The sequence below is a fragment of the Apteryx rowi genome, unplaced genomic scaffold, assembly GCF_003343035.1.
Source record: "Apteryx rowi isolate R43461 unplaced genomic scaffold, aptRow1 scaffold_327, whole genome shotgun sequence".
In the NCBI taxonomy this organism is placed as follows: Eukaryota; Metazoa; Chordata; class Aves; order Apterygiformes; family Apterygidae; genus Apteryx; species Apteryx rowi.
The window spans coordinates 763,790-791,571 of NW_020449719.1; the positions used below are offsets into that span (position 1 = coordinate 763,790).

Consider the following 27,782-nt stretch of genomic DNA (forward strand, 5'->3'; position numbering starts at 1 on the left):
AATACAAAAAACTGTTCACCACAGAACAAGAGGAAAATAAATCTGAAAGTATATCTATTAACAATGAGGGCATTCTAAACCACCTTCGGTCTATAAAAAATGACTCTTCAGATGCTCATTGTGAGCTCTTTTGTCCCCATGATGCAGATGGCATTTATCTGAATCTGTTCTCTTGCATGGAGTCTCTGGTCCTCACGGGGGGAAGCAAACATACTTAGGTATGAATGGGAGCAGTGTTGCCTTTCTCAGTGTTTGAAAAGAGATTTGAGAAGAGTCTCCACTGCAATGCATTTTTGTGCCAAATAGCAGCTCCAGAGTGAAACTGTTGTGGCCATGTTGTCTTCCCTCCACTTCTCCAGAGGTTCTGAATGGGGCTATGAGGTTGCCAAAATTGTATTTGCTTTCAACCCACGCAAAGCACACCAACTGATACTAGAAAGGATATCAGAAAAGGTCCCCAAAGCAGTCACTCAATGGGGTGCGAGCCTTCCCATAGCAGCAAGTGAGGATGTCAGAGGACTGCAGTCAGAAACCTGGGTGATGAACACCTAAACCCATGAGGAGAGAGAGGGACATGGCATCTAATTTCCAGCAAACATGTGAGAAAACTGTGCATATGTATAGCATATTTGCTATTCTAAAAAAAAAAAAAAAAAAGGAAGCCTCTCCAGTCAATAATCTGGAGGAAATTTTACCCCCTGCAAGCTGAGATAACCTCTCTAAGAGTTAGCTATGGACTCTTGCCCTGCTGACATCATCTACTTAACTTACTCTTTGGACAAGTTGATGGCAGCCTATTTCAGTATTTTTTTCAAGCCCCATCCCTGCTGAACAGAAAATATCAAGTATTATATGGCAAAGCACTATTTACGGATTTGGAAAATCCCATGTACGCTATGTGTCGAATGTAGGAATTCTGCTAAAATGATAGCATATTTAAATAACATCCCACCTTGCAGTACAAATAGATTAGCAAAGTCACATTCAAGCACTTCTGGTGCTTTATATGAACTGCATCCTTTTTATACTACTGTTATGTCACAGTGCTCTGAGAAGGTGCACTGTGACCTGGGAATCCATCCCCGGGACACTCTTTTCATGATCTAATATTTTGGCAGTAAGGGGAGCAGCTCATAGTGGTGGAACTGAAAGCATTGTTCTTACTCTGGAATTTTGCTGATTTTGATTAATCAATGCTGAAGAACTCCTGCAGAACTTGAGTTTAACAAGTTAAAGAGTCAGTCACTTCTCTTATGGAAGGTTAAAGTGACTAAGCCATATTTCTCCATTTTTGAGAGAGAATTTCTTTTTTATGTTACTCTGCCACATCTGAAAGAAAGTCTCTCTCAAAAAGCTAAACTACTGTTCCCCGCCCCCCCCCCCCCCCCCCCCCCATTTCTCTTAGTACAATAGGTTAAAGCAGCATGGCTAAGAAATGGCACCGTGAAATGCTTTTTTCAATTGCTCTTTGAGCAGACAATATTCAAACCATCCTGAGGAAAAAAAGCATGAACTTCTAATATTTGCCCAACGTGAATCTCTGTTTATGTATTGAACACCAATACAGAGCTCTTTTTTTCACTGAATAGGCTGGAGAATGGCAAGGCTATTCACAAAGGCTAACATTAGGCACCAGAAGCTAATCTCTTTAGACTGCCTTTAAAGTTATTGGCACTAGAATGGATGACTCAGAGGAGAAGCTGAATTTAGGTGTTCTCATTTGCCGTCTGGAAGACTGTAGAGAAACTTGTTTAACTCAAGTTGTGAGTGTATCATTTAATTACCTTACCCAGACTGTATGTTCTTTAAATACGCTCACAATTTTGATCCATGACACTGCACTTACACATTTTGCCATATGGATGTGTTTCATCTCTCCTTTTCTTTTAATAGCATATCATAGGCATCCGCTTAAACAGTAAATCTATGCTAGTTATCTGTGGTTTACTATTTCTATTAACGGTCTGTAAAAGACCAGTGTTCTGAAAAAATACCACAAAATTATTCAGACTAATAGAGGACAGAGGAGAAGACTGGGGAGTGGCTTGTAAGGTGCCCAACGAAAGGAACAGCCAACATTTTTGTCCCCAGATAGGCACATATTTAAAATAGTTTGCAGGATTAGAGGCCAAAGTTCTGAAGATTGTCAGCATGACCACAGCTGGAATCAAGGTGCCATAGGTGTCATTGCATGCACTTGGATTTTCTATGTGTTAATCTTTGTAATATTTAATTCCTGTGAATCTTGGCCGCTTATTCAGAATGGGAGTGATTCTAAAGTGCTTGTAGTGTAGAAGCCAGAGAGGTCATCAAGTCTGAGGGCAGGAGCATAGCATGAATAGGAGATGCTGTGTTTACTGCATTTATGATGAGTATCTCTTTTTATGCTCAATGTGCAATTTGATGGTACATGCCTTATTTGTTTTTTTTTTCCCCAGCAACCCTTTTAAAATAAGCATTTTGTAGCCTTTATCATCATGCACATCTATGAGCAGAACTTACACTGTGGCCCTTGTGTTAGTCCTAGTCTATGTAGAAAAATTCTTTTGACAGGAGTCATGCTCTGTCAACAAGGGATTGTGTGCTTCCACTGATATCCAGTTTGTAAACTGATAAACCCCAGGTTTGTGTTAGCTGAGTAGAACCACCATTGCATTTTCCACTTACAGCATTATCATATAACACCTGGTTTCTGGCCACAGTCTTGAGCTCAGCTGGCCAGAATTTCCAACTGGCCAGAAGTTCATTCCCCTCTCTTGGCAGCCCTGTTTTGATTAAGAATAGCCTTTCTTTCTTTGGCTGGAAGGCATGTATAAGCAGATGGGCACAGCTTGTTCAGAAAGATGAGTTGGTTCTGGGACACCTTGAGCTTCTGGGAGAACCACAGTACTTTAGGCAAGAAGAAGGGAGATACTAAGCTTGTCTCTGAAGACTGGACCAGCCAAAGTCGCTGTTTACCAGTGCCAGCAAAGACAGTGCAGTGAGAAAAGGAAAGGAAGCTTCAGTCAGTGCTGCTTTATGTCTTCTCCTCCTCCCAGTTCATGCTTTTCCTCTCCCAACAGTTTTACCACTTCTATTTCAACCTACCAGCTTACTGACAAAGCTTCTCTAGCTTTGCTATGCAGCATCTATCAGATGGTAGTAATTAGGGGATATTTGCCTCATTAAGAGCAGTTTCTGCTAAACAACATCTCCTTTGCACCCTGCAGGTGCTCAAAAGTATAGTCAGTTCTTTCATGAACAGGATGAAATCTCTCCTTGCTGCTGTGCAGATGCCAAAGTATAACTTTGTGAGGCAGAAGAGCAGACAAGAGGCTGAATTCCTCGATGCTCCCCATGAGGATATAGCAGCCAGAGAAAAATGTCCCTATGTGGAGCTCTGGGACAGGTTCCTGAGCTTGAATATGTAACTTCTGAGCGCCATTTCTGATGATCTTTTCTAGGAGCATTCCTTGGGCCTTACTGGAGAAGTAACTTCCTGCTGATATCCTCAGAAACTGGATAGATGAGTGGCAGAGCAGAAAAGGAAAAACAGTCCTTTTTATTACTCTATTACTCCTTCCGTAATGAACTATGAATTCTCAGCTCCCTGGTGCAGTGGGCAGAGTTGCAGCTTTCTCCAGAATATATGCCATGCTTCTCTTTTTAGCATTAACAAACAAAAAAAATGAAAGCATGATTGAAAACTGCTTTGATATTAGTAATAAAGGAAAGTTGGATCTGACTTCTGATTTCTGCTGAAGTGGAGCTGTCCATAATGCTTTCAAGGTGATGGTTAGAATTGAATGCAGAAAAAGTAGTAATGGCTAGGTGGCCTCCATCTTAATCTTAATCTGATCTAAATCAAAATGTCATAGTCTTTGTGGGAGCCCCAACATTACATTTTTCTGGTGTTCAGCTGATCAATGAATATCTCAGAAGTTTATGATTGCTGATCATTCACTGCCATATATGTCCATTCTTTTTGTTTCCATCTTTTCCTTCTATAGTAGATCAAAATGCCTGTTTCATGCTTTTTGTCTCTATAGTACAGGCACAGAAGAAATGTGCAACCAGAGACAACTGTGCCGGCATGGAAAGTAAATGAAACAAACTCTAGATGTCCAAAAAAGGTGTACTAATAATGTGAAGAAGCAGTCAGACGGAAATGCAGTGTGGGAAGTTGACCCCAAAGGGGGAGCTTGGAGGAGTCTGAGAACTCAGGGTCTGATGGACTCTTATAGTGCTGGGGCTCCTGGCTTCCAAGGGTTTGTGGTATCAGAAAGCTCTCCAAGAACCAGCAGGTACCTGCCCATCATATCCTCTGACTTCAGAGGATATGATTAGGTGAGGTGAGGGTGCCCAGTGCTGGAACAGGCACTGAAGTGTACAGGGGCTCAGCAGTGTCATCTGCTGTAAGCCAGCAGAGATTTGTAGGACTGATATGGCCTTATTGAGGAGCAACCAGAAATGCAGCGTACCAACTTCCCCATTGCTGCAGCAAAATGCTACAGTAGGATAAATATATGGGTAAAAGAAAGCAATTGGGCAAAGCAGCAGCAGTAGTATCACCACATACCTATCTATTCATATGTGTTTAACACATAAGTAACTTTAGCCATCTTCTGGGAAATAATGCTCCATTCGTTTTTTATTACTTAATAAATTTCTGACAACTGAGTCCTCAAATTACAGAAAAATAAGAGTAAACTCTTTTTAAGAGTCTTAAAGATTTTAGCCAGCATCTGACAAAGATGTAATTGCTTTCTTTCATTGAAATGATTAGTGAGATAAGAACAAGAGACATATCCTCTAGAAGGAAGAAATATTGGCATGTCTGTCATTCTAGAAGTACCTGAAAGCAAGGGAAGAAATAGAAGAAGGAGGGACAAAATAGAATAAGTTAGAAATTAGAGTATTTCAGTAGCATTAGCTGTGGATATTCTGTGTGTAGATACTATTCCCCATTTTTATTCTTAAAGACGTACAGCAAAGCAAAGGAATCAGTTAGTTTTAAAAACCTATTATAATATTAAACTCAAAAGCAAAATGACCATTATTATCAATTAATAGGTACATGGATAATTTGAAGTCTAGTGGCAGACAAACTGAAGAAATAGTATGTCTAAATATTAACTTTGGTATGTGTTTCAGTTTGCTTGCTGTTACAGTACATCTTTACTCTTTTTGCTCACACCTACTCTATATAGAAAACTTCTTGCCATCATTGTTCCTGAAAAGTTGTTCAAGACACATTTCTAGTTAAAGTTCAAGTTTGATCCTACATTCACATGATTAAATGCTGGGCTTTATTAAAAGATATTAAGAAAAAATCGCTTGGCTAGTAAATTTGTCCAAGCTTTAGAATATTCTGAAAACTGTCCATTGTCTTTACCTTCTTATTCTTTAGTATGCTACTAGAAAAAGAATACTCAGACTATGGGACAAAGAAGAAATTTGGTATATGTTCCCAGCTCTGCAGCTGATTCACCACATGACTTGGAGCCATTTTTCTGACAATCTCACTAGAATGAAATGGCATCCGAGTCAGCAAGCAGTTCATTTTGGTGAAACTACCTACCTGGCAAAGAAGCATGATGCATGAATAAGCATGAATAATGACTTTGGCCATTAATGTTTCTGCCCCATAAGCAAAAAGAGAAATTTTGGTTTTGATTGGTTTGTTTTTTCTTTCCAAAGCATGTTCTGATCTTTTAATGGAAAGTGCTTTACAAATACTGAATATGATGACACACTTCCCAAATAAGCATGTAAATAAGCTTAGTAATGATAGTATTGCCATAGCATGCCATTTGTCTAGACACAACACAGTTATGACAAAAGACAGTGTTTGCCCTGCAAAACTACAGAATGAAGGGATGGGAAACAGTACTGGTCAGCATGAAAAGCACTTGTCTTGCCACACTAATTGCCTAACCGCAGTCTAAATTGCTGCAGGCAATGCAGAAAAGGACAATTTTGAGGGGAGATGAGAGGAGAGATTAAAATTTAGCTTAGGGAATGTCTGCAGGGAACTGCTTTCCTTGCACACAGTAGCATTAGCAAAATCCGGGAGATTGAATAATGCTGCCACAATCCTCACAGGTTTTGAAGAAGTGGCTGGATCCTGCATGGGGCCACAAAATGCTGGTGATGACGGAAATCCCCTGTCTTCTGTACCTAGACGATTATTTTTGTATTAAGAGGGACTTCTGCATTGGTGGTGTGAGTTGCTGCCTGTTAAGAAGCTGATCTTCCTTTCCTGATCTCTTTCTTGGCTGATCTGCCTGGGGAAATAGAGCAACAGCAGATTCAGCATAAGGATTCACATAGATCTCTATTYCATTTGTTGTTGCATTAGTTACTAATAAGTTAGTATAACCAGGTTTTTTGTATCTGAGCAATTACAGTGTCATTCATGTGGTTTTATATGGCTGCCAGGCCACAAGAGTAATGACCTAAATACCTTTGTTCTTTATCAGGAATTAATAACTTTTGCAATTCCTTACCACTTCCAGATGCAGCACATAGGTCTGTATGGAGCTCAAGAAATTGTCCAGTCTTATCCATCTGTAAATGTTGTTGAAATGGTATGAGTTTACAGCCATTTAGAAAAAAATGCATTGCATTTAAACTTATTTTTTTAATTGGAACCTATTTTTTATTGAAAATGCTACTAGATATTTTATATAAATTCACTAAGACAATTTCAATGGACTAATATTGTCTGGGGTCAAAATATATGAGTTATTAGAGCTCTGTACTGCATACAACTGAAGGAAATGTTCTCCTATAAAGGATTGTAATAAGAGCTGTGATTGTCTTTTGTTACTTAGCTTGCTATTGTTCCATGCAGGCCTTGCTAAAGTCCTGTTGTAAAGGTATACTATAAAGARGCATTATAGGTGCGGCTTGTAGCCTCAGTTGTGATGAGGTAAAATAGTTTACTGGGCATACTGATGGAGAGGGGAAATCAGTAACAGAAAAGGTCTCTTACTGTAGCCTGTTTGCTAAATAGTTTAATGCTTTCACCAGGCAACTGGTAAAGCAACACCGTGAGAGTCGGGGAGTGAAAGCTGAACAACTGAGACAAGACGAGAATTTTCAGATACGATGGGTTTAAAATTCTTGGGGGATATAGGTAATTTTTATTTTTTTTAATTAGTTTTGTTGAGTTCTAGTAAGGGTCTATGACTAACTAATGCTTTGGATGATGGATGTTTTTGTTAGAGACCCATTTTCTTAGGAAAAAACATATCAGCCTTAAATATACTTTGAAACATTCAGCAGATAATCTTGAACACACATAGGGAAGTATATTTGGCATCAGAGCCACAGAGAAACATTTTTGTGCCCAACATGGCTTCCCCTCTCCCCATTTTACTTCCAGCTGCCGTGTCTTGTTCATCTCAATGTTGGAGAGCTGGAGCCCTTTTTCCTAAGTGATAGCGACAGAAACAACCAGCAGGACTTGGGCATGTTTGCCCCATTTGATACCCCTTTTCACCCCCTGGCGGTAGCATTCCTCATATTTATGGTGTGAAAAATGAGTAGCTTGAAGATAAAAAGAAAGGAAGGAAGAGAAGAAAGAAGGAACCTTGTGAGGCTAGCCTCACCCATAATTTTCCAAAGCACTGTATATTTTTAAAATCTTTACTTTCTCAGTGACATTATCACAGGAGTCCTTACTGATGTACATAAGTGTATTTTTGTATCATTGTAAATGACTTAACTCTGTTTTGTTTTTGTTCATCTCCTCTTCTCTCCCAGTGGAGTTTTTATACTGTGATTTGGCTTCCATGAAGTCCATACGGCAATTTGTGCAGCAGTTTAGAGCAAAGAATTGTCCACTCCATGTCCTGGTGAATAATGGTGAGTTCTGTTTTTTCTTCACATATCTGTAGGGGAAGATGCTGAAAAACTGGGCACTTACCTATTACTTCACATTTCAGAGAAACTATCTGAACCATCCAACAGGATACAATATTAGCATTAACAGGGAAGTCCTTTTAAGAGTTAAATTGCATTTCATGAGAAACTGTCAGCTGAGTGGACTGAACACTTCAGTGCTACCCCTTCTTATGTTGTTATCACAAGTCTTGTTCCTTTGTTGTGTTTTTTAGCTCTCCAGCACTAACAATCATGTGATTAAACAAGAATTGGAGCATCCCTTTAAAAAAAAAATAATAAAAAAAGCTGTAGAAAAACCTGCCCTTTCACCTCTCTTTACTTTCTCTCCCCTTACATTCTCCCTGTACAAACACAGATGTTTGCCATGGCCGTATGATGGGCTGGATTGGGGGGTTTAATCCAAGTGGAACTTAATCTAGCAAATTACCCAGCTGGCTCAAGGCAGTGACGGCTTAGGCCATGGCGTCACTGAAAAATTGTCCATAAAGCTGTCCCCTCAGTGGTTGGAGAACAAATTAAAAAGACAACATTTCTCCTGCATTCATACAATTGTCAAATGAAGCTTGTTATTCTTAGGGATTTAAACTTTTGTTATTCACATACTTGCCATCTAATTATATTTTATAGCCGTGATATTTTTGGAAACTGGCCTGTATGGTAATTTTCCTCCAAAAAGCCCCTCATGCTCTGTGTGCGCTTTCCTAAAGGGGAATTTTCACTTGTGTATTTAACTAGGAGAAAAACCGCCAGCAACAATTTAGGCTTCTTTTTGAAGCTTTCTGCTGTCATATGCTGATGTTCTCATTTTCCCAATTATTTGCATGTATTTTTACTAAGGCACCCCAAAGAACCCTTTCTTTTATGCACTCTTCTATCCCAGTGAAAACAAACGTGCTGCAGATAAATGATTTTTCTACATTTGTTGATGCCTCGAAGAGCTCTCAGTAACACAAGCAAATATTGCAATAAAAATTCAAGAGTGTTTTATTTCCTGATTGATATGAAGCATTCATGAGATGTTCAATTAAACGTTCATTTTTATTTGATTAGTCAAAGTAGCCCACCATTATTATTTTAATTGTGCAATAATTAAAGGTAGTGGATATTTAATCCTGGTTGAAAAACCTTTCTAGTTTAACATGTCTGCCTTTAAAGATACAAAGTGTAATGGTTCAACTGTTGCATAGATGGGAACAAAACTGCATTTTAAGCAAATGGCATTTTGTGGCACACACGGTTTTGGGAGCTTGGTGCAGGGTCTTGCTGCCCATGGCAGGCAGCCCAACCCTCTGCCAGTCACCTGCGTGAGCCAAGCTGGGGCTGAGTGCCGGGGACTCGGGGGGCCACTCAGGGCAGGCAGCGGTGGGCCTGCCTCCCTGGGGGCTCCCTGGAGACAACAGGACAGTGGGGAAGCCCTCTCGAGTGAAGGACAAGCTTCTGCCGTAGCCAMTGCCTAAGCAGGAAGGATGGAAATCTTGCGTGGTGATAGCGTATGCACTCACTTCCCAAAATATAAAGCTGAGGGTAAGAACCAAAAAAAAGAAACAAAACAGGATGGAGCTCATCAACATGCTCTGTGGGAAGGGTGTTCACACATGGCAGTACTTGCCWTGGTATCTTGGTTTCTTTTTCCTCATTAGAGGAGGAAGCACAGCACTGGTCAAAGACCCAGTTCAAAGTGTTGCTTTAGGAAATAGATAGCAAAGACCAGGTTTTTAAAGCTGTTATTTATTTTCTGTTTGGTTGCATGTGGGAAGCAGAGACCTGACTACTACAGCTAAGTGCATCTTAATCAAAAAATAAAGTTACATGAGAAAAAATTCCATTAGGTGCTTGATATGATATAAGACCAAAGAGTATAGGCCCAAAGCCTCATTTGAGAAAGAAGCTTGAATCTAATATTTGCCTATWTGAGTCTATATTTTTATGATCCATATGAAAGGCATTTGATTTCACTCATGCTTGGTTACCAAATACTTACAATTGGCAAGATAAATCAGTTGTTTAAGAAAATCCTTTCAGAAATTGCAATGAWATGAATGATTCAGCTCTGCTTTTTACTGAAGCTGTAACAGAATCACAGAAACAATCATGCCCAAAGCTGCTGTAAAGACTGCCTTGTATTAGGTTAGTCTCTGACTTTTACCTGACGTGTCACCAGCCTCCACATCTAAAAGCTCTTTCCCTTTTTMTTTCTCCTTTTTTTTTGCTTTTGTAAATAATCTGTAGTATTTAGTTTTGTTGCTGGTCCTTTAGTAAAAGCCCAGGTACTTTCTTGGTACAAGAAAAGAAAATAAACTTATTTGATGAAGGAGTAATGGCCTGATCCAAAAACCTTTGAACAGCTTCTACTGGCCTTACATCAGTACTGAGTGCAAACAAGATAAATGCTGATGTTTGGGCTAACTGGTAGGCTTTTCCTTTTCCCTTTCCTTTTTTCCATTGATTTGTTCACTGTTAAATGATGCACTTAGGAAGAAGATTAATTTCATGGTGGATTGCAAGGCTGTAGGGACTACTCAGTCAAAAGCCTCCTGGCAATCGCCAGCACTGCTGCCTCCACTACCCGCTCCCTTGGATACGGACTTCGGTCCCTAGAAGAGGACAGTACTTGCAATAGTTAAATGTTTTATGGGGATGAGTTGTTGGGCATGTTATCAGTGAGTGTGTATGCTCTCTGTCAGAAAACTTTATTGTCAATAGTGAAACATTTTGCATGACTGTTAGATGGCTTGGAGGGAGATTTCTTGTAATAATACAGTTCCTTTTCTTGTGTCTCAATGTACATAGCTAGAATAATAAGTTGCTTAATATTACCTAGTACTTTGTTATTTCTTACAAGTCTTGAAACTCTAGAGTTCTTGATATGGACAGGGTTTTGTTTTGTTTTCTGGCATATGGAGGGGAGCCTGCTGGTCAGGCATCTGCAAAATGCCTTTGTAGGCCCTCATATGCTTTTAAGAGTCTGACCCAAAGTCTGATGAGGCTAATGGAAAGTCTTCATTAGGTTTTGGAAATGGGGCTTTGTGTGAGCCCCATGACTTCTGAATCAGACTATCAGGAATCTAATAAGAATTTTCCTCTTCATCTTTATAGGATCAGGCACTTTATTATCAAGGACTATACCCTCTTCCTACATTTAATGTAAAAATGTTATGCCAGGAACTATTGCATTTCATCTCTTTTCACAAGATATTAGTATTAATTGATAGCTTCAAATTAAAATCTTTTAAATTGATCAATATAATCACATCTATACATAGTGATCTGTCTACATATTATCTTCGTGAATATGTGTACTGAATGTATGTGAAGGTCAGTGATATTTGATGTGGCTTGTGTGAGCTTAATAACCAGCCCATCATTTCCAAGTGACTAGGGGAAAGTTCTGACATAATACAGTGATGCAAACTCTGAAATTAGCATTGAAATATTATTAAAGACCACAGATTTGGTGTGAGTTGCTGTGTTAGGTAAATAATCAAAGTTATATGTCTGACTTAAGATCATTACAAATTCATCAATGTCCCAGGTCACTGGTGATGTTTTAAAAATTTTTTTTATTGCCCATAACTTGCCTGTTTCAGGGTTCTGGTTAGAAGTTAATTTAATAACAAACCCGTTAGTTTCAAAGTATTCTTCTGGAGCTGGACACCCAGATTTCACAGGAAATTCAGTAAGGTTTAGGTATCTAACTACTTCATGTACTTTGAGAAATCTTATGTGAACATTTACGGTCTTCAAACTGCAGACAAGTGCTCTGTGGCCACCTCCTCTCTTTCTGTTATAGCTGATTTTAGCATTTATATTTAACTTTATATTTTTCAAAAATGTTTATGCGTTACCCTATTTGCATCTTTAATAGGTTTTGTTTATTTTAAAAATCAAGAGCTAAGAGTGTACATTACAGATGCAGAAAGCATGTAATGGAACAACAGACCTTCATTTGTCAGCTGAAATCATATGTGCATTCAATCAAATTTTTCCTTTCAAATTAGAAATTATAATGTGTTGGTGGTATAAGGGAGAAAAAAGCTTATGACACACAAAAGTAATGCATTTCTCTGAAAAAGAAAAAAGAAAGTAATCTAAATAGCCTGACTATAAGCCAGAAAAAGGTGGCTGCAGTACAAGCAGTTTAGAATATTTAAGTTGACAAAAGGTCAGAAAAATGTGCCTTCTAGGCCAATAATTAGCTATTGGATATCTATTTTTTTTTATTTTTGATTTTGAAAAGTACAGTATCTTTATGCAGTTGAAAATAATTTAGTATATTACAGCATCTACAGTAGTGTAATTATTTAATGAATTCATAAAGATAGTACTGCCTAAGATGTATCCTAAGTCTACTATCTTCTTGAGGTTGCAAAAGGGACAGAGAGCCCATGAGCTGTAGTTACCGTTTCACGCTGGAGAGAATTTTTTTTCCAACCTGAAGTCAGTCATTTTCTTTTGCATACTAGAAATGTTTCTAAGTATATTTTACATATGTTTCTACTTACACATTTTTGCAATACTTAATGATCTTAAACCCAGCAGAGCTAACACCAAAATCACAACATCCTTAGTGATTAGAGTATCTACAAATACCAAACATACCTTGTCTAATTCATTAACAATGAAACACCAACTACCTTCTCTGTTGCAGTTCATGAAATGATTTGTACTTTTGGCTATAGCTTAGGAAAGGGGGGAGAGAGAACTGAAAGGACATTTAGTATATTCCTTGGCATGCACACACACAAAAAAAGAGTTTAGGAGATTTCAGTATATTATTAGCCCATTGTAGGCGGATTACAGTTAATGTATTTCAGACTCAACCCTATCTAAACCATTTTAAAATCAATAATTCTAAACTACTGCCTGATTCAGAGGTTCATATTCCATATTTTGTAAGTCATTTGAGAAATGTCAGTCTCCTGATAGAGTGAATGAGTTTCTATAAGCTTTCCTGTTTAGTTCCTATGGCACAATAAAAGCTATATCAGTAGTTAAGTATGTGAAATGTATATATTCCTTGTGTTACCTATACACAGTTCAGCCATGGGCAGTCCAGGCATAATCCTTTGCACAGACCTTTTTAAGTAGCCCSTTGGATGCTGTCATGGTTGATCACATATTAAATTTTTTTCACGCTTGAGTATTTGCAGATCAAATCTTACGAAGAAATGTGAGATATGATGGGTGGGAACAAGTGGATGTATCAAATACAAGCAGTTTTATATCTACGTACCCATTCACAGCTATTACTGATTAGTTAGGTTAATAGTAACTTACGTTATAGTAGTGGGATCAAGAAAAGATCCTGTCCCATTGTTTGAGGTTAGAGCCAGCTCCCTCCTCTATAACAGATACAGTCTTGACAGACTATAAAATGAATAGAAAACAGGTAGACCACTAAGAAGTGGAAATTCATTGGAGAAGGTTTTGAGGGGAAGTTAGTGAGGAGGGTTGCTGTTGACTTCAGTGGAACTTGAATTTCATCAAAAATGCTTTTTCTCCAGTCATACAGGAAAGCTCTGGTGAACTCAGCAACTGATATCTCATGAATTGATTACTACATCATCTTCCGTCTTTATGCTTTCTTGAAGACAAACTAGAGCAATCTGTAGACAAAGCTGAAGTGAAAGCGGTCTAGAGGGAGAAAGAGAGAGGGGGACACATAGAAAGAGAGAGGCAGACACATAGAAGGGCAGAGAGTCCTTAACTTGTGTGTAAATGGGTGATAGATAATAGACATCATGGGAGAGCTGGGCCTTGGAGAGATGATAAGAGCTGCAGAAGGTAATATAAGGGAGTTTAAAATGGATATTCCATGAACAATGGGCAAAAGGGCACTTGCATGTAATATTCATTTGTACTAAAATTATGAGATACTCTCAGAGCCAGATTTTTAGAAGCTCGGTACATGACAGATGTCATTTAGCCAGATTTTTCAGAAGATGTTATCTTTCTAAGAGAGATGACTGTAGATTTGGGGGAGGTTGGCTCATCACATACTGCTCTTTAGAGGTATTAGATACCTTGGGTATAGGAAGTAGCCTATCTGAGTGCATTTGTCAGACAGAGCGCCATGGTGTATTGCTTAGGATATGCAACCCAGTTTGTTCAGAGCCATTGGGTATTGTGCAATCCCAACATTTCCTTAGTGCCCAGATTTTTAGCAGCAATCATCATCCAGAGCTTTTATTATAATTGAATAGCATTGTTGTCTGTCAGAATTATATGTATATCCTATATACAGAATTCAGATTTGTTATAAAACAAAATATGTTAGCAGAGCAACTTCAGGCTAGTTTGGACTGTCAAACTATAAGGATTTCATTCACGAAAATCCTGGCTTTTTTCGATACTATCTTTGTCTTTCTAATTATTTCCAAAGCTTTTTCTGTGCCTATGTTATCAAATATTTTGTGAAACAGGAAATATCTCAGGCTCCACATGCTTCAGGTTCTTGACCCATTTGCTTTTATGTTCTTAATGTGAATTTTTTATCAGTGGAAGACAGATACACAATTCAGCTATTGATGGATTAGGAAAACCAACCTGTTCTACTGAAGTGTGGGACATTTGCCACTGACTTTTCTCAGAGGCAGGAATGAGCCATGGTTTATTCTTACCTAATCCTCTCATAGGTTTTAGGTAAAAGTTTTTTTCTTTTTTCTGTACACATTGCAAAACAAGATATTTTACTTCTAACAGAACTTCCTGTTGAATGAAAAAGCCATGACTGACTGTCCTATTATCAGACTGTGGGTGTGTTCACTCATGGTTGTGCATAATTCAAACAACAAAAGAATGACAGACCATAATTTTAGGAAATAATCTTTTTTGCTAGCTAGACCCAATTAGGAATGCTCTGTTTTATTATAGTGTAAAAATAAAACCTCGGTTATAGATTGTATTTTCTTCTTTTAACTAATGCATTTTCCAGAGAACTAGCCTGTGCTTTATGTACTCACTATGCAGCAGCATGACATTGAATCAGAAAGTGAGGAATACTTTTCAAGGAAGTGTTTGCAGTCTTTTCAGATTTATGCTGAACTTACCAAGATTTGGTTGTTTGCTGCTCTTATAGCCCTTGAATGTGGATTGTCTGCATTTTTTTTTCTCTTTTATTTTAAACTGCTGATAAACTCAGAACTTGACTTCACTGGAAAGGTGCATTTTTTTATCTCTGTTGGCACAGCTAATACAGTCCACTTCTCCCTTGTAGGCATTATAGGTTGGCCTGAGACAACTAGCAATAAACAATATTCAATTTTCAGTTCCTTACTAGTTAGCCAAACTTTTATGTTTGGGCTAAAAATTTCCATATCAAGTATTTGCCTTAGGCTAATTTATTTTTATTTAATTTTTGTAATGCCAGCTAAAAGAGTTTATCTGTTTCTAAGAACGATAAGAAAAACTTTTTTTTTTTTTTAGTATGTCAAAGATGACGATGAGTTTCTTTAAAAAAGCTCTAGTGTCTCCCATCTCTGTGCCAAGTTTCTGTCTCATGAAAAACAGACTAGTGAGTGGGGAGAGGTGGATGGGAGGATATCTACATCTGGGTTTCACCTCGATACTGGGATTTGACTGCGGAGCTAGGGCATGATTTCAGCACTCTCAGCACCTAAATGTCTCACTGCATGTGGCTGGTGACCACGTCTTACTGAAAGTGCTGGCTCTTGCATTTTTAGACATAAGAACAAAACCTGTAGCATGGAAGATGAAGACGCCTGCTTCGAATGCAGATGGGACAAGAGCAAAAATTCTAGAGGGGTAGATTTGTGCAAGGAGTCTGTGTGGGCAGAACTGAAATAGAAAAGAGACAATTGAGGATTTGAGGGTTTAGAGCACTCAGACTCGGGTAATGAGGGAGAGACTGATTATACTATGAATGCAGGATAAATTCTTATTCAATATCAAGTAATTCATAGGATAGAGCAACTATGGGGAGAGGGAGTTGGGGTGTGTAGTGGGAATGAAGAGAGGCATTATATATGTTTGAACTGTAGGAGAGGTGTCTGACAGAGTTAGTAAAAGATTAGACACCAAATAATTCACAAGAATGTGAATTATCTTGAGGAGTGGATTCTCTGTTGTGCACAAACTGAATCAACCTTTTCTTGCAGTTAGGTAATTCTTGGCTGATCTCTTATTTGTRGGTTTACTGGTGTTTAGCAGGGAGAAGAATCTTCCCTTCAGAGGGGATGTAATGAGAATCTGTCTCTTCTGTCTAGCCACCAATTTTGACAGAACTTGTAGAAATTAATTCTCATCTACCCCTGTGTCACAAATGTTTGAAACTGAGCAGGGGATTCAGAAGTTGTTGCTGGGAGTCCCAGAGCCACAGATCATGGCTCTGTGAGAAAATGAGTCTGAAAAGGGAGGGAAGGGCGAAACAGGTGTGCGACTGGCAGATTCCTGCAGGATGCAGCAGGAGATCTCACAAGATACAGACACAAAGGAGTTAGAGTGGCTGGATAAGAAAATTAGGGACAACGAACTTACTGTTTGTAAGGAGGTATGGAGGCAGATGTAACTGATATGCATGTCTGGGGCTGAACCTCTCCCCTCCTTCCCTCACACAGTTTGTTTTCTGATAAGATCAGTGTCAGGTCACCTGATTTTGGAGGGAGGGGAGGGAGGGGAACACAGCTCCAAGTTTTGACTGGGAAGAGGCATGCCATCCTTGGCTTCAGCAGGGCCATGCCTTGTGCTGCTGTATGGAGTTGGGGAATTGTCAGGAAGCCAGTGCGCTGAAATGGGAGCGTGCAGTACACAACCCTCTTAACTGGAGCTAGTGTGAACTTGCTCAGCCCTGGAACGGAGATTTGGGCAGATTCATGTGGAAGAAACTTGTTCAGGGAAGAGGCAGGAGAATCCAAATTTGCTGCAGACAGCTCTCCTCCACAGCCCAGGACTTGGGTCCCAGCATCCCCCTGCTTTCAACAGCAGGTTATGAAACCTATTTTCGCAGTGTCCTGTCCCCTCCAGTGAAGGTCTACATACAGGAGACTGTCCTGCTACTGAGCCAGCCCAACTGATAGCAGATGTCCTGGTGATCTCTCTGAGGGGTCGAATCCACTGATGTGGGTTCTAGGTGTCGTCTGGTGTCATCATTATGCCATGTGACAAAATTCCTTGCTTTTCTTTTGCTTCACCCCATATTGCTTTAGGAAGCTGCATATACATATATTCAGAGCTCCGTCAGAAATTAAGAAGTGCAAGAATTAGAACTACCTACACAAGTCCCTCTGGGGAAATAGGAAATAGGACTGTATCATTAGAGATCTCTATCAAGCTTAATCTGTTTTTTAACTCTTTGAATTCTTGTCTTTTCAGCTTTCATATATTATTAATCTAAGCTTCTGTGTGTGGTTGTGTCTACACTCAGAATGCTTTTCTGGGATACAAACAGATGTACAGTACCAGCACAGTGCTCTGGATATAGTTATGCAAGCGTATGTGCTTCATAGTGGTGTAAATTCACCCCTCTGCAGCCCRAACAAGGCATGCTGTTATATAGGTACAGAGATATTCACTCCTCTGTAGCTGTCCTTATTTAGGAGAGAAATGGGCTATACTATTACATAGCTAGATAGATCCATTGATAGATCTTTTTGTTGGCGTATGTGTGTGCAGAGTAGAGCTATTTTGGAACTATATTAAATGAGGTGGATTGGCTTGTATGCCTTCATTCTTGTTGAAAAAAAACATGCTACTAAGTGAATTGGTTACACCAATATAAAGCTCGTCTCTCAAAAAGGCTTTGTGCTTTCATGTGGAATCACTCTTTCTCTATTCTTTATCCCTTAGGGAACTTTTTTGGTACAATACCTATCTCTTACTTGTAAATAGCAAGCATTAGGTGAATGTGCTTACATAGGTTCATCTCCGGCTTCGAAGGCATTACATGTAAATGTATGCAACTGACCTCTTGCATTGACTGTCCAGCCTTTGGCTTGCCAGGAGTAAAAAGACTTGTCTCTGAACCCTGTTCCATGAGCCTGGCTGGGAAGGAAGAGATTTTGATCTACATCTAAAAGAGAGATTTAAAATCTTTCCTGGTTGTGTTTGATATATTTAAAGTGAGTTTGAGAGAAATACCTTTAAAAACCTCCAAGTAGCTCACTGCAAATAAATCTAAATGAATGAAATACTTGTATTTTTAAAGCTCTTAAATCTTATAATAGAGCTGACGGATGTTTTGTGCAGAGGGAGGTACAGGAATTATAGCAATGTTTAATATCATCAGCAGTAGAGGTAGGCATGATACAAATTTTCCTATAGAATCCTGTAAAAATACCTTATGCATGCATATAATATTTATGCCTGTCATAAACTTTTTAGTTCTGCTGGGTGCAACATCAGATTCATTATGCTYTTAAAATGCTATATGACTTTTTCATTGGTGGATCCCAATCAAAAAGTTTCATTAGAAACTTTTATAGAAAATCATGATGAATGACTGATTACAAAGACAATTCTCTTGAGGTGCATTCATTCGCTGAGAGAAAATTATCCTCAATGTTGTCTACTGAATAGACATCATAATAAAAAAGAAAAAAAAAGTTTTTTTATTAAATGTACCTAATGAAATGTGTGCAAGTTGAACATACTACAATACATACATAACTGCAGCACATTGGAATGTAGTACCATATCTACGATAAGAACAGTCTTCCAGAATATTTATGCTGCAAAATATTTTCTTTATTCTAATTTACTTCTAGTCTTGCAAGATCACACATCTGTGTGGCATCTAGGCAGTTTTTTGCATGCATACTGTCAGTTCTTTCCCTGAATATTTCAATAATAACAGCTAATCAATTGCAAAGCAAAAGCTCATTATCAGCTTACTTATTGATTCATTTTTTAGTGCCATACTCGTATCAGTGACGGCTTTTTAAACAAAGCCTCTGGAAACAATCCAGCTAAATCAGAGAGGAGAACTTAAAAGACAGTCGTATCAGAACCAAGGTGTGTAACATTTCAAATTTCACATCCACTCCAAAAACACTGAGGAAACTGACTAATCATAATGAAAGTCAGACAGATATGTATTGTATGGATGCCATACCAGAAGGTTAAGTTGTGTGTTGCATGAGTGTGAATTTTCTCCATCTCTCAACCTTAGCTTAGATCTGTTTTCTGCCTCCGGAATGCACAGCACAGATGGTGGATACTAATTGGGGTGGAGGGCAGAACCTTTCTGTGCTCTTGAAATCCCATGCCTCTCCAGAGGTCAAGGCGGGTCAATGTACAGGTAGCCCGAGTGCTGATCTGAGCGGTGACAGCCTCACTCCCCAGGTTTGCCTGCTGGTTATGATGCAAAGCTGAATGGCTGTAGCAGCTGTCTATCATGCTTCTGGTCTCTTCTGACAAATTTCTCTCTCCTTCCTTCTGACTCAGGCTGCAGAGGTGTGKGGGGGCACTATAGTGAGCCTTGCAGCAGCTTGGGCAGACGTGGGAGCAGCCACTGGGGTTCACATCTGCACAGCCAGTGCTGTTTCATGTTCACCTCCCTTTCTCGGACTTAGATTTTATCAGTGTTGCTGCAAATAAACCTCTTGCAAGTTGGCAGTGCTACTTCCTTCCCTCTCTTCGAAGCCTCAGAGCTTCTGAGGGCAGGATGGGCTTCAGAGAGATGCAAATTGTTTTCTTGTACCAAACCCAGTGCTCAGAGATGCAGTGTTGTTCCCATCTGCCCTCCAACAGCTCATGCCAAGCTGTGTCTCTGCTAAACTCCCACTGCAGTCAACTGAGACTTCATCTGCGAGCTCAGGGTGTGTTGCCCTTCCTGCCCTTTCCTTCTTCCCTATGCCCTAGAAAAAAAGAAATTTCTCTGAGTTGCAGCAGAAGTTGTCTCACATTTATGTCTCTCTGTAACCTTCATGCCAGTGTTTAGTCCAGACCACTGTTCTGGATGTAATTATGTGCTGCATATGTAGAAGTACAGAGGAAAGGGAAATCTTTTTCAACTATGTGAGCAGTTGCAACATTCATCAGAATAAGTGCTGTCGAGGAGGAAGGAGAATACAACAGGACATTCAAACAAACGCTTTCTAATTTGTGTCTTTCCATTAATAAAGATGAGATTTGACATGCAGAGCAACCGAGTTTTCCTGTCATTCTGAGGCATCTAGGAAAGTGGTTGTAATGACAGAGATATACGCCAAGAAGAGCTTTTGCAGAGGCTAATCATGTAATTTCTATTGCATTTCTTCTATTATACCATCAGCCAGCAGAGTGGAGGAAGGGTTTTGTTAATGTCCAAAGTCCTCTATATGAGAGAACATTATGTCACATGTGAACCTTTCATTTGCTCTATTCCCACTCTGGCCTTCTATCTTCTTCTCTTGTTCCTTCCCTTTATTCATGCTTCTTCTCCAGTTGTCTTCCTCTCACTTCCCCACCTTTGTTTTCTTGTCCATCTGTTGTGTTTTATGTTTTTTGTTTACTTCCTTTCACCRTTGCTCTATCCCACCTCCCTCATATGCCCTCTCTCCTAACTGTATAAAACAGCAGTCTGTACCAATAGGAAAACTGGTAAACTCCACTCCTGCAAATGCCCGTGTTTCACTCTGGACTGTGCTTTCACACAGAGACCACTATTTCCTCAATATGTGGGCCCATTAAGCACTAGGCAGCCCATAGGTATAAAACAGAATTTCTATGGATGTTGACCAGGCTGAAAAGATACTTAAAACATATTCTGTTCAATCTGAGCAGCCAGTAACAAAGCAGAAGTGTCTGACAGTTGCCCCCTCCCCACTCCCCCAAAAGAAGTAGTGGCGCAGATGCACAATGTATAATTTAAAATGGTAGTTTAATATGCCATCACCAGTCTGAAGATAAGAAATGTAATGGTTAAGGGTTTCTAATTGACATATGAGTTGTTCTAGGGTGAAGCTCTTTTAGATCCATGAGCAGAAGTGGCCTTTCTGTTGTATCATATTCTTGTGTTTTAGAGAGAAGACAAATGGCTTGCAACATTATTCTCCATGAACCACATACRTCTGCATTTAAATTGCAAAGGTCAGGTCCACCTGTATGATAATTAAATATTAATTAAATAAGAATAATTTATAGCATTTGAGTTCACATTATAATTGAATGGGATAGCTATCCCATGCAAAGCTCCAGTACACAGTATAGTTTATACATTAGCTCAGGGTTCTCTGCAAAATGCTAAAATCAACATTGAATGTTAGGGATTTGGATACTTATTTTATGCACTGAGTTTGAAAAATGTGGTTTGTACAAATATACGCAAAAATATTGCCAAAATAGGTATTCATAAATTGTTTCAATATGCAGCTGTATGTAAACCTAGTTATTAATACATACTGGGCAAATTTATTACATCTTTTCTCACCCGCACCAGTGAGAGAGAAGTTGCAGATTTTAACCAAAGACRGAACAGGTCTTTAAACTCCAGCCAGGACTCAGCAGAAAGCTATCTGGGAGGGCAAATCTATGACTTAACCTGGTCTTGCCTCCCCTGCCGTGAGCTCTTTGATGGAGGGAATGTTGTTGGGATCCCCTAGCTCCCACCTATCCTAGACAGATTTATTATTGCCATGGATCTGCAGTGTTGGGTTTCTGGCAAGCCAACAGTGGGTTAAATCAACTTTTAATGTCTTCAAAACACTTTTCACAAATGAACTCATTTATCCTCACAGTGGTGCAGGGACAGAGGGGTCAGTCTACCTGTTTTCTGGAAAAAGGAACTGAATTGGATTTTCTCAGCAGAAATCAATTAGTTTCAGCTTTAGACTTCACATTCCATCACCAATCACTCATCAGTCTAAATACTGTGTTTACACTGTGCAGCAGGAGATCTATGTTGCTTCTATTTTGCTTCTTCTCTGAAATAAATCAACAGGTTTTACCTCTACTTTCTCCTGCAGCTGGGGTGATGCTGGTCCCTGAAAGGAAGACAGAGGATGGGTTTGAGGAGCACTTCGGCCTGAACTACTTGGGACACTTCCTGTTGACTAACCTCCTCTTGGATACGCTGAAGCAATCAGGAACGCACAGTCACAACGCTAGAATCATCACTGTCTCATCAGCCACCCATTATGTAGGCAAATTGCACCTGGATGACTTACAAAGCAGGTACTGATCCATTTTTAGTATTCGCTGATCTGCATTCAACTCAATGAAAATTATTGCTGAATACTGACTCTGTGTGTGTATGTGTGTGCGGGGGGGGGGGGGAGGTTGGCTTTTTTTATTTAATTAGCAATGCTTTTCAAGCAGTTGCTGATATCTTTCAGGCTTGAACAATGCTTGCAGCCTTCAGTCAAAAATACAAATAATTTATAACCTGGTAAAGTGAGTCTTTTATTATGAACCTTGAAAGCCTTGCTTCCCTTCTGGTGTTTAAACTGTAGTGATGGTTGTGGTGTAGAGTCYGGACTCACCATTGCCTAGTCAGGGAGCCCGCATAACTGGGATGCTGTAAAACGGCTTGGGAGAATGCTAATATACTTCATCCTCGAGTAAATATCTGCCGGGGGCTGCGTGCACGGAGGCCCCGATCCTGCCTTGGGACGGGTGCAGACAGATGCCTGTGGCTGCTGACTCCCCTCCAGCACGGCGCAGCGCTGCTGGGGCACGTCCCAGGCACTCTGGCGACAGGCTGCAGCCCYGCTGGGAGCCCGGGCCGTTGCTCTGGCAGAGCCGGCTGGCCGCACCTGCCTGGCTGGCTCTCAGCTGCGCCCAACCCACATGTCTGCTGCTCCTTCCTCCCCGGCAGTGCTGCCCGCTGGCAGCAGCTCCCCTCGCACCAGCCCGCAGCCGGCTGCGCCCCAGCCCTGCCAGCTGGCAGCCGCCGCGGCCCGTTTCAGATGGCAGTCCTTCTGCTCCGGCATCCAGCCCCGCTGCCTGCCTCCCCATTGCCTCTAACCTCCAGCTTATCTCCGACGCTCGGTGTTTCCCTTTCCTCCACCTCCGCRGCAGCTACCGACAGCAGCTGTTCCCAGCTGTCCAGTGACCTCCCTGTCCCTGGGTTGTGCCACACATCCCTGCTGCCCTTGTCATCTCCTAAAGCAACCCTGTGAGTCACTGCAAATGCGTGAGCCCCACCTCTTGGCCGTGTTACCCTCTGAGCTTTCCTGAAGTGACAAAGAACCGGGAGTTTATCGAGATCCACATAAACCCACTCTTCTTATTCTAAATCCATGGAGCTGCATGACCACGTTCTCTCCAAGTACTTTCATTTAGAAAAACTGTGGCTTAATGTCTGTGGGATTTTTTAACATCAGGAGGATGCCAAATGATGCAGTGAATATCTCTGATGTCACACAGAAACTGTGTAGCATAGTTTAGTTAATTGAGAAACAAGCAGGATAACTGAGATAAATTAAAAATTTTCCACATGCAGTCACTTGTGGAAATTACTTGCTTACTAGCAAGCTCAATTACAGTCTTTCTACTGGTCAGCTTCAAAGAATTTCTGCTTGTATAAAGGGACTCTGAGTTTTACACCATTTCTATGTAGAAATTGTGTCTCAGTGCTCAGCTTTTAACAAGGACTTTAGCAAGTATTTAGAGGCACCTGGCCTGAGGTTTCATTTTGGAACAAAGACTAAAATTAGAGGGCTGAGCTGTTTCCACTGCGCACATTTTACATATGAATGCTGCATTAAGCATGTCAAACTTTCTGTTTGACTTCTGATTACATACTATGGCATCAGTTTTATTACAAGCACATTGTTTAAACTCTGCAGGGTAGTAGCAGTTTAATATCTTGCTTGTAAAACAACCGCAGGAAATTACCCTTACTCTTCACTTGATGTATACGTTCATTGTTTCTGATGTGCGTGTGCTGGATGGCACCATGCAAGGGGACTAAGGGGACTGTAATTAGTATTTCTTTGGGGTAAAGTGCAGAATGCAAAATTAAATGTGGCTGTTCTGTGTCTCTAGATAACAGTAGTTTCCTTGATTATAGCAAAACCTTGTACTGTGCCTCTTTAGCTTAGGATCATCCTTATCTGTGGTTCATTATTATTAACTCATATTTTAAAGGAACTGGAAATGTTTCAGTTAGAAAAGTTGTTGTTGAGCGTGAACATGACCAATGTGATGACCCCCCCTCCCAAGRAAAAAAAAAAAAAAAAGAGATTTACCTGCAGCTTTTGCGCCAAATCCTGTCCTTTTGCATTTCAACTTTATTGGTATAAAAAGAGACATAAAGGAGGACAGAATCTGACTGATTTTGTACACTCTTCTCCATGCAATGTTTGGAATAGCTGGGAGCTGGTAGTGTTGCCATACACATATACAAGCATACATGTGCACCAATGGCTTCAAGAGGGCCTGTGGTTTGAGCTCCAAACCTTTTCTTGGTTCAGCTGGAAGAGGAGGCTCCCTTTTTTTCTAAGCTTAACTGCTGATAGGCTCCAACATGGGAGGATTGTTAGTTCTCTCTCAAATGGTGCTGCTAAAGACAGTGAGATTATTTGCATGTTTGAATATGTGCTAGCAGCATGAGATGGTAGCTTAGCAATGCTAGAGGACTGTTGCAAAGTACCATACACAGACACTGTCTACATCATGGAGATGCCTTGTGATTCAGAGTAATATTTAAGAACTTTAATGGATGCAGTATAGACACCCATGGTAAGTGCTATGATATGACAATGTTCCGTGAATTGCCATAGTTTTCCAGTGATGGCATCCCTCATTTTTGCAGCTCTTGTGAATGTGAGATCTTTTAAAAAATCTTGTACTGGCTTTTTCCTTATTTTGAGTTGCAGTAGTTGGCCATAATTTGTTTTGTGACTTGGATCTGTGTTCCCTGATTGCTTGGTCACAGCAAGGCAGCAAAACAATTTGGAGTCTACTCATTGTGGAGAAAGGGAGCTGTACTCTGTGCTGGAAAAATTACTGATAGCAGCAGACTGAATTGTTTACCATACCCCTGTCTCATCATTCATAGATTTTGGTTGTGCCAGTGTCCAAACTGGAGGTGTGTAATGGTAGCAGAGGAGGGATCCATCCATCAAATACGGCAGAGAAGGAAAGGCAGAAAACTGTCTTGACGTAAAGGAGAAAGTAAACTGAGGTTCAGTTCTCTACCACAGATTTTCTATGGCATCATTCTCCCACTCAGGAGACTTTGGGTTTCCAGTCATAGTTGTGGTCATAGCTCCTGAACTTATTTTGCTTGTTCTCACTGCTCAGAATTCTGATTTGAACTCAGAAGTCATCCATATCACAGTGACCACAGGGCAATGGCATAAGACATAGTTGTGGAAAGCTCTATGCCAGTACAGGGATAGGAACAGTATTAAATACAGCTTGCGCTACTGCCTTCCACATTTCCTCTTTTATTTGTTTGCTACCATCTCACCGTTCTGATTTATCCCATATTTCTCCTTTCAGCTCTTTTTGATGGGAGCATTAATTTACACCTTTCTTGATTTTCCTTGTTTGTTAAATTATTTTTCTTCCTTTGTTATCTCTCTCTTCATGCTTACCTACTTGATTTCTATATTCATAGTTTCGTCTTCACTTGTGTCTTTTCAGTGTTTTTCTTTCCCTTGCTTTTTCCCTCCCTATCTCATCCTTTTTTTCTCTTCATTTTTCTTATTTCCACTCATCAATTCATTTCTTCCTTTTCTCTCCATTTCTCCTCTTATTTTCTCCTCCCAACCCCAGTCCTATTTTTCTCCTACAAATGTCATTTCACCCCCTTCCTGCCCATCCTCTTCCCACACACACCAATAAGAGAAACAGCATGGGTACATCAAGGCAGGACAGAGCTTGTTCCAAACAGGCAGGGCATAGCTTGTTTCATGTGTGTTATTGAAAATGCAAACTCACCAGAGCAATGACTGTTCTCCCAGTTCTTTTGCTGAAGGATATATGAAGAACATCAAACACTTTTGTGGTCTTTTAGATCCAGACCATTTTAAACAGAAATCACATGAGTTGACAAGGGGATCCCTAAGGCAAATCATTCTCCTTCATCCCTATTTCAAATACTACTGTTTTCAAGAAGGTGAAAGTTTAACAGAAACGCTATCTGCAAACATTTCAGCAATGGTGATTTAAGCAGTTGCATGCTGACTGCACTCTAACAGTAGAAGAGCATAACTGTCATGTTCTTTATTCCTCTTTTGCCTGACTTAAATAACACTCTTTAAAGAGTGAGAAAAAATATATGGCCTCAGCAGAATACGGCTGTCTGGTTTTAGCAAATATTTGAAGAGCATATGGCCATCTTCTCCATTTGAGATAGGCTTGAACAGTTCCCTAGAGTTCATGGTACTCTTATAAGGTTCGGATAGAGGGCTCTCCTTCAGGTACTCTGCCTGCAAAAGTAAGAGGGAACTTAAGGAAAAACCAAGAAAAAAAGACCTTATTCCTTTTCCAAGGCTGTAGAAGTGCTTCCCCTTGTGTCATGCTCACGCAAATGTCCTCTCTTTCCCAGAGGTGAGCAGCACCTTTGTGTGTTCTGTCTAGGTTTTTCTCCATGACTAACTATTCCTTTCATCATCCTTTCTTTTTGCATGCCAAATGGGCCCTGTAATGCTGTGAATCACAGATTTATGAACTCCCCAGCCATAGTAACAGAGCTCCTTTTCTGGTCTGAGTCTTCTGTACATTCAGGAACAGTTACACTTTCTCTGCTCTCCTTCTTCTGCTCTATTACTGCAAAGGGAACTGATGGTTTTTTTCATAATTCTCCAAGCTGGTACAGTCCCCAGGTAATTTCTGTGCTTTTTTCCCTGTAGCCCTAGTGCATGAATCATGTCAGGTACAGCAGAGATTGAAGTGAAAAGAATTCCAGAAGTCCCAGCTGATGCATGTGCAGCCTAGTTGGTGTCAAATAGGGCAAACAGCACTGCCTAGGACAAGAGTGGATGCTGGGGAGACGAGGCAGTTCCAGTTAATCTCTTCTGCTAGGCAGTTCATAAAGCGTGTAGCAGAGGACATTGCACACTGCTGGGAAAATCTCTCTAACAAAGTGTCTGGAGACCTCTTGTTCTTGGACGAATAGTCTCCTTCATCATGGCTTGCTGATGTTTGCTGGTAAACAAAGTTGCAATTAGGTCTGAGAGAAAAGTTGAAGGTTTTATCCCAGAAGAACTGCTGAGATTTTGAAAATGTCATCCATGAATAGCAATGAAAAATTAAAATGCTGAATATTTTTGTGAAATGTTAATACATTTTTTTCAGATCAAAAACATTTATTTCAGTGATCTCAAAATATTTGGTTTCAAATTTAGTTTGTAATAATCCTTATAAGTACACTGCATTTAATATTTTGAAGTAAAATGTTGATCAAACTGACACTCCAAACCTTTAATTTAAAATTCATCCTCTTGAAGTAAGATATTTTCATCTATTTCAAAGCACTTTTTTATTTGGATATTTGTTTAAGCATTTTCCTTTGAATGATTTGATGAGCCAGCATTTTAAAAAATGAACACTTTGGGGAAACTTCCCAGATGGTTCCTCCTGTGCTTCTTCATGACTGATCCGTCACCTGTAGCTTCTTAATTCTCTCCTTATGAGAGAATTTATGGGATCCAAGTTAAAATATCCACTAGTGTACAGTATCTTTAATTCAATCAAAAGCAAATGTGTAGTTGGTGTAGCATAGTAGTAGCACAATACTGTTGTTTTATTTCCAAATTTATAAATAATAAAGAAAATTTATAAGATGAAGTAGGAGAGATTTTAAATAATTCTCTTTTATTTGTAAATCCATTTTAGTCAATACAGAAGTCTTTCACAGTGACATTTAGAGAGTTGTGTCACTGGACTAGTTTGATTAGCACTACTACAGGATTAATAAAATTATGTGAAAAGGATAGAAATTGTAATCATAAAAGATTTTTCTAGACAAGAAGATACATGTTATTATAGGTTCTATTTCATTT

At 39.8% G+C, this 27,782-nt stretch overlaps 1 protein-coding gene across 1 annotated transcript in view; it reads left to right on the forward strand.

Moving 5' to 3' along the window:
- Window positions 1-27,782, forward strand: part of DHRSX (dehydrogenase/reductase X-linked) — a gene marked incomplete at its 5' end in the record, with an annotated part of 135,058 nt that overhangs the window by 61,529 nt on the left and 45,747 nt on the right. The window contains 2 exons of the mRNA XM_026071523.1: window positions 7,750-7,851; window positions 21,792-21,999. Of these exons, the coding sequence (XP_025927308.1) occupies window positions 7,750-7,851; window positions 21,792-21,999 (310 nt within the window). The remainder of the gene's footprint in view (window positions 1-7,749; window positions 7,852-21,791; window positions 22,000-27,782) is intronic.